The 6,912-nt window shown below is 43.6% G+C and overlaps 1 protein-coding gene across 1 annotated transcript in view; it reads right to left on the reverse strand.

The window, feature by feature from the left end:
• The window catches only part of plekhh1 (pleckstrin homology domain containing, family H (with MyTH4 domain) member 1), a 51,454-nt gene that overhangs the window by 2,966 nt on the left and 41,576 nt on the right, over window positions 1–6,912 (reverse strand). The window contains exons 20-28 of the mRNA XM_037695217.1: window positions 6,269–6,445; window positions 5,189–5,286; window positions 4,927–5,104; window positions 4,234–4,389; window positions 2,541–2,638; window positions 2,129–2,270; window positions 806–948; window positions 414–543; window positions 221–304 (exon numbers count right to left, since the gene is read on the reverse strand). Of these exons, the coding sequence (XP_037551145.1) occupies window positions 221–304; window positions 414–543; window positions 806–948; window positions 2,129–2,270; window positions 2,541–2,638; window positions 4,234–4,389; window positions 4,927–5,104; window positions 5,189–5,286; window positions 6,269–6,445 (1,206 nt within the window). The remainder of the gene's footprint in view (window positions 1–220; window positions 305–413; window positions 544–805; window positions 949–2,128; window positions 2,271–2,540; window positions 2,639–4,233; window positions 4,390–4,926; window positions 5,105–5,188; window positions 5,287–6,268; window positions 6,446–6,912) is intronic.

The following is a 6,912-nucleotide window of genomic DNA, read 5'->3' on the forward strand; positions in this document are numbered from 1 at the left end:
TGGATGAATGGATGGATGAATGAATGGATGGATGAATGAATGGATGGATGGATGATTGGATGGATGGATGGATGGATGGATGGATGGATGGATGAATGGCTGGATGGATGGATGGATGGATGAATGGCTGGATGGCTGGATGGCTGGATGAATTGTTGTGTGGTTGCACAGGTCGTGGCCTTGTTATTCGTGCTCTGTGTTTGCACAGACTCACGCTCACCATTGTGCGGTCCATCACCCCCAGCCCGTCTTCACTGACTGCCAGCCACACTTGGTCCTGCTCAATGGAACATGGAGGAACTGGCTGTGGACAGAGGAAACCAACAGATGTCCTTAATCTACTAAAACACAACTTCCGTCCAGGTCCAGTTCAGCGTCTGGGCTCTTGTCGGGTCTTTATCAGATGGTTTTACCTTGACACTGAAGAGTTTAGCTCCAAACAGAGGCCACCTCCGAGCCACAGTTAGATATATCCTCACACACTCGGACGGACTGCACCCACGAAGCTTGGACCACTTGGCAGCCAGACACTCGCTAACATCTCTGAATGGACAACAGTGGCTTTAGATGCCTGTCTTCAGTATCAAACTTCCTCAAGAATCTTTGTCTCATGCAGCCATCCTCTGCCCTGGGGACAAAATGATCCACGAGGCCTCACTCTGAAACGGCCTCCGGGGGTTATTTGATCCAAGGCAGCAGGAGGGTTAAACAATCGGGGGGCTCAAGAAGAAGATTTCAAACGGAACAAACGGTTCAATGTAACGAAGACAAGCAAGATAAAAAATACATCATGGTGATGTTTTACCTGAGCTGCTCTGAGCTGCACTCCTGTTTGTAGCGTTTGGGATAGAAGCGCTCTAAGGCCTGAAGAAGAACCAGCTGAGATTTAGCCTGAGGAGAGCCGACAGGAGAGGAAACACCTGACCGCTCAAAGTCGCCATGTTCCACCTGAAGACAGGACAGAAAGGCTTCAGTGACCACACGAGACCAAGCGCATTAAAGGAGGCAGCGCAGAGGGACGATCCTGGTGAGTGGAGGGAGCACGCTTATCCACCACCACGTGCAGTGGCAGAGCCAGGGGGTGGCCAGAGGGGGCCTTGGACACCGTACATGCACCAGTATGCAATTAGCAATACGCCAGGCTGTGGTAGCTCAATGGTCAGTGCTGCGGTCTCATAATCCTGAGGTGACAGGTTCGAGCCCAGGTTGGGTCAGGAAGGACAGCCAGCGTAAAACAATTCAAATTTTTCACACAAGTTCACTGAAGAAGGGCGCGACCAAAAGAAAGTTCTCCTACATGTAGCTAAACAGTAAAATGGAAGGCGGTGCCTCACTTAGATTCCAAGTCTCACAACATGCACGTGGACCGACGGACAGAGTATTTCCAGTTCCCCCTCCGCTACTGGTTTGCAAATTTAGCTTTAAATCATGGATAAAAGATCATTTAGCTTTTAGCTGCTGGTGTGAAAATGTTGGCCTTTAATTCATTTCAGTTTATTTAAATAGCTCCAGTTCACATCACGTGTTGTCTCAGGACACGGAACAACACACGTGAAAAATGACAGTTAGTAAAAACTTTCGATCAAAGCCAGAAATTAGATTTGAATCTTTACGGCGTTCTCGTCCTGGGCAGCACACTTTTAGCTGCACTTTTGCCGATTGAACGTTTTAGCTATGGATTTGCTAAATTTAGCGTTTAGCTTTATTTAGCAAACTTAAATTTTTAGTTACAATTTTGTTAATTTTTGCTTCTTGCTGCCATTTTGCTAGCTTTTAGCAACAGTTTAAATTTAGGGTTTTGCTGATTTTAGCTTCTATTCCTCTTGTTCTACCTTTTAACAGTTCAGTTAACATTTTAATCTTCTACTAACTTCAGGAGTCAGTTATCACCTCAACAGTCAAACTGTAATTTCACAGAAAACAACACGTATCTAGTTTATTCCACCATTTCTTGTGTTCTCGTTGTTTCTCGGTGCGTTGATAATAAAGTTTATTCTGATAGTGTTTTCCTTATTTTCTAAATGCAACAAAAGTAAACAAAAGACCAAAGAAAATCCAGGTCAGAGGTTAAGAACACAACGAGTGCCAGAGAGCAGAAGAAGCACGTCTTACAATAAAAGTGTCAGACCTGAGCCAGGAGGGCGGCCACCTCCAGAGCCAGCTCTTTGTTCACAGGAAACAGGCCCTGCTGAACCTCCTCATTCAGCTGGTGGGCCAGCAGGAGGCGCTCTTGCTCTGTCTCTCCTTTGACCTGAGATCTAAAACAAAGCCTGCACACACACACACACACACACACACACACACACACACACACACACACAGATTGTTATGAACCCATAATTTAAGCAAATGCAAAACTGCATAGTTTTAATCTATTGTTTATTAAAATGTGTGAACCTGGAACTGCAATGTGCTAAAAAACACTGAGCAGAAAGAAACTAATGTGTGTGTGTTAACGTGGACGAAGACATGTTTAAAAGCTCGTTGTTAAGAAGAATAACGCTGGGGAGCGTGAGCCCCGCCTCTCGCATCAATAATACCTCTTTTTGTACGTCAGTCGCACAATGCGTGAGCCCTCGTTCTTCCCAGGATGGAGCTCCTTCAAAGCCTGCTCCCACTTGGAAATGACATCACAGATCTGGCAAAAAGGACAAAAGTCTATGTCCATGAAGAAGAGCAGAATCCCCCTGCCCTCCCCCCATCGTTAGTAACAGCAACAGCTAAAAGAAAGTGGAGGTGTTACGCATCAGCCAGCTGGAGATCCAAAACATTATTTTGTGAGCTGTTTGACATGATGGAACAAATGTCACCGAACAGCAAGAACACCACGTGGACAAGACTTCTTCTCCATTAGTGTTGAATTTGATCACAAATTGAAGCTTTCTGCATCTGAAAGCCCAAATGATCCAACACCTCCAGTCAAAACAAAGACAAATGACTCGACACACCAACTGGAAACAAGACGTCTCAGGGATGCGTGGTGGGTTTCATACGTGACCCGAGGCCACATGTATGAGTGCGTGAGCAGCTTTCATACTTAGAATGAGCGTAGGGACAAAATGGGAAATGTCACCCAGTTTCATGGAATGTGAGTCAGAGATGCTTCTAAATAAGTAGTGGGCAATAATAATAATAATAATAATAATAATAATAATAATAATAATAATAATAATAATAATAATAATAATAATAATAATTGGCACACATATGCAACGAGGAGTGACGATGCGTGTGAAGCTGTGGTTGTCAGAATAGTGCGCACATGCAGAAGAAGAGCCCGACTGATATGGAAAGTTTGGCGATAGCCAGTACCGATATTGAACGTGAAGGCAACCACTGATAACTGATATAATGGCTGAAAATCTTTGATCTTGGTCCACCCCAAAGAATCTAAGAAAACAGTGAGTTGGGTGGGGCTTGTTAATTTAGAACAGCTGTTAGCAACCATGAAGCTAAGCTAGTCAGATCCAGCTGTACGTGGACCCACAGCAGGTTTACAGGTGGAGCACTGGTCATAAAACCAGTCTAACGTGCGCTCACATGTTCTATCCTCCACTATTATTAATGCTAAACAACTTTTCTGTACATGAAACACTCGTGTTGTAGAGGCCTGAAGTAAACTGGTGGTGCACTTCTGAGACTGAGGCATTGCCATCTTTACACATGCTTAACCCTGTCCCAGAAAGATTACCACCTAAAAATGTGTCTTCTCCAACATGCTCATAATAAAAGGGTTAAAAACAAAATTAGTGTTAGCACAGAGGCACTCAGGGTCTTGGTAAAACAGAGGCTTTTTCATTAAATAAATGATGACATGGAATGAGTCACTGCGCACCGATGGAGTGTTTCAGACACTGTGCAGGGGAACACATCTGGGCTTACACAGGTGAGGTCCTCCCATACGGTGGGCATGGATCAGGATGATGGTGAATCAGCCAGCTCCCTCTGAAACACTCCAAACATCCTCAGCTCAGTGAGGACTTGAAGGGGCACCAACGCACAGCTTCTCATACATCGGTCGTATTTTGTTCTATTCCAGTAGGTTTCAGTATTTTGTAGTTTCATAATGTCCACTGGAAATTATGTGGCAGAACAGGTATTCTCACGGCAGACCAAAAGTTTTTGTATTTTTACGCACACTTTCAAGCAATGTTTGCTTTGATACAGCCAACGTGAGGAATGTGGTTCGCTCCACTTTTAGCGAGTGTGCAGTGCTCGTACGTGAAGTCCTACCTTGGCTGACGGCTGCAGGCAGTGCTCCAGGTCTTTGCCAGACGGATCATCGGTGAAGAGGGCGAACCCTGTCAGCTGAGGCTTCCTCATGCAGATCCGGTGGTTCAGCGTGTGGAGAAACTCCTCCACTGTAGTGGAGCCATCAAAACCCACCACCTGCACAAGCAATCGAACATCTGCACACTCAGAGGATGGATGGTTTCAGTCAAGCCCATGCAGTGGTACATGAGATATTTTACTGACAAACAGAGATGACTTGAAATAATGAACTGCAAATTTTAATAATTGATTCTTGTGTGACTTGTTAGCAGTCAGAAAATGTGCTGGGCATCAATGTCAGCTACTACCACACTCAATTTTAGGTCCGTATCTGCATCACTGACTGAGTTTAAAACAATTTAGTTCCTGCAAAATTCTGAAATTCATTAAAATTTGTACAATGGTGACATATTTGGAATAAATAAATGAAGTAAATTCAATGTACTTTTAAAATGCATTAAAAAAGTTCACAATCAAACGACAAATGAACATGAAATATAACAAAGTTATAACAGTAAATGGACTGTACTTATACAGCTCCTTTCTGTCTTTACAACAACCTGTGCCTCATTTACCTCCAACACACACACACACACACACACACACACGACAGCTGTCGAGTCACTCCAGAGAGCGACGGTGAAGTGGACTCACCTGGTAGGTGCTGTTCATGAAGTGAACGGGGATGCTGAAGGGCAGTGAATGGTGGTAGGGATTCCTGAGCAGGATGGAAACGATCTCCATCCGTGAAGGTTTGGCCTCGCGCTCTCCATTCTGCAGTGTTCGCTCCACAGATCTCTGACAGTAAACAGCATATTTTCCCACCTCGGTCCTGTGGGAGGAAGAAAAAACAAACAAGATGGTGTGTGAGCAAGGCTTCAGAAAGAACTCGTGATGAACGGTCCTGGTAGATCACCTGGGGTCTGCAGTGAGCTGGAGGTACTGCCGCAGGTACCAGAGGAAATGTTGCTGAGGAAGGAACAGAGCCACACACAAAGACAGAAGCTGCCAACCCTACAGGAACAAGAGAAACAATATTTTACTAACAAGGCCCCTGAGAATTTATTTGGAGTCGTATTGTTTTAATTGGTGCTAATTCATAAACATCCAAACTTTGTTAGTGGATTACTGCTGAGGCACCTGATTGTTTCTTTCAATACTTTACTAATTTATTTCTGTATACTTTGTGTTATGTTACTGTTTTAAATGTGCTATATAAATAAATGTGACTTGACTTATGTCACTCAGTCATGTGTCATGAATGTTGTGACTTTTAGTGACAATAAAAGTCACACGACCTAAAGTAGCAACAAACTGGGTACCACTTCACAATATGGCTCCCCTTATTTATATTAGTTGTAGTTGTAGATACTTATAATGCAGTGATAAAGTATAAGGTAGTAACTTAGTCTGAAATGTTTAGTATAACAACTCTAGATGAAATATAGAGGTAAAGCTCACTATTTGGCAAGAAACTGGTCAGTTTTGTCCCTTTCTCACCCTTAATTAATGCATAATAAGCAGTTATTAATGTGTTTATAGAGGAATTACTAACATATCTATAAATTATTTATTAGCATCTATAAGGGGAGCCTTATTGTAAAGTGGTACCAAAAACTGACAAGAAGAGGAGATTCACGGGATTTTAACAAAAACTGTTGTTTGGGATGTCTGATGTACTTCACGGCACAGTTCAAAGTTGTCATGGGTCACAGAAAGGTGCACTTTAAATCAAAGAAGCACTTGGACATATTTTATGCCTTTTACACCATCACGGGTAACGTTTTATGATGTTTACAGAAACTTCTCAGAATGCTGATGATGTCACACTAACGTTTAAACTGTCTACAGTTTTATTTTGCTAACAAACTATTCTTAGTCCCTCAGTTCTCTTTGGTGCACAGGTGATACGTTACATGTAGACATGTTCCTGAACGTCAAACGTTAAGGCTCTGCTGGAAGCTGAGGCAGTAGCTGCAGTTCTTCAGGGGCTGACCTGTGTCAGGGAGCAGCTGTGTGCCGTGCGGCCGTTGGTCTGTTTGATCAGCTGGCAGTACATTTCATTCTGCAGCTCTGGATGGGTCAAGCACACCTGCAAAGCATTCTGGGCCAGCGACGTATGGTAATCCACAGAAGGTGACTCGACCAGGACGTTGATGAAGAGCTGACAGGACTGCAGACAAAGAACCGTCTAATTATTTTGTACCAGCAGATGGAGACAAAGACACAGAATGTTTCTTGGACAGCAGCACAACTCGGATCACATCACTGGAGGACGGAAGGAGGTCAGAGGAAACAAGAGGCGGAAAAACGTTTTCACTTCAGTGTTTGGCTCTTGTTGTCATCAGCTGGGGTCAAAGGTTAAAGGCGACACGTTGCCTAACATTAGCATTTAACAAAGCTCAACATTGTTAAGAACATTGCAAGAGTGCAGGAAGGCTTTATAAAGCTTTAAAATATATAAAATACTAAAATAAACATGATGTCCCTACTTCACAGATTTTCACCTGTAGTGGGGGTTATGTTCCAGACACCCCCACTACAGGTGAGGGACGAATGTATCCTCGAACAACAAAAGAGGTGGTTGGTTTAAACACACACACACACACACACACACACACACACACACACACACACACA

This window comes from Nematolebias whitei, chromosome 21 (assembly GCF_014905685.2).
Source record: "Nematolebias whitei isolate Nwh7 chromosome 21, NemWhi1, whole genome shotgun sequence".
In the NCBI taxonomy this organism is placed as follows: Eukaryota; Metazoa; Chordata; class Actinopteri; order Cyprinodontiformes; family Rivulidae; genus Nematolebias; species Nematolebias whitei.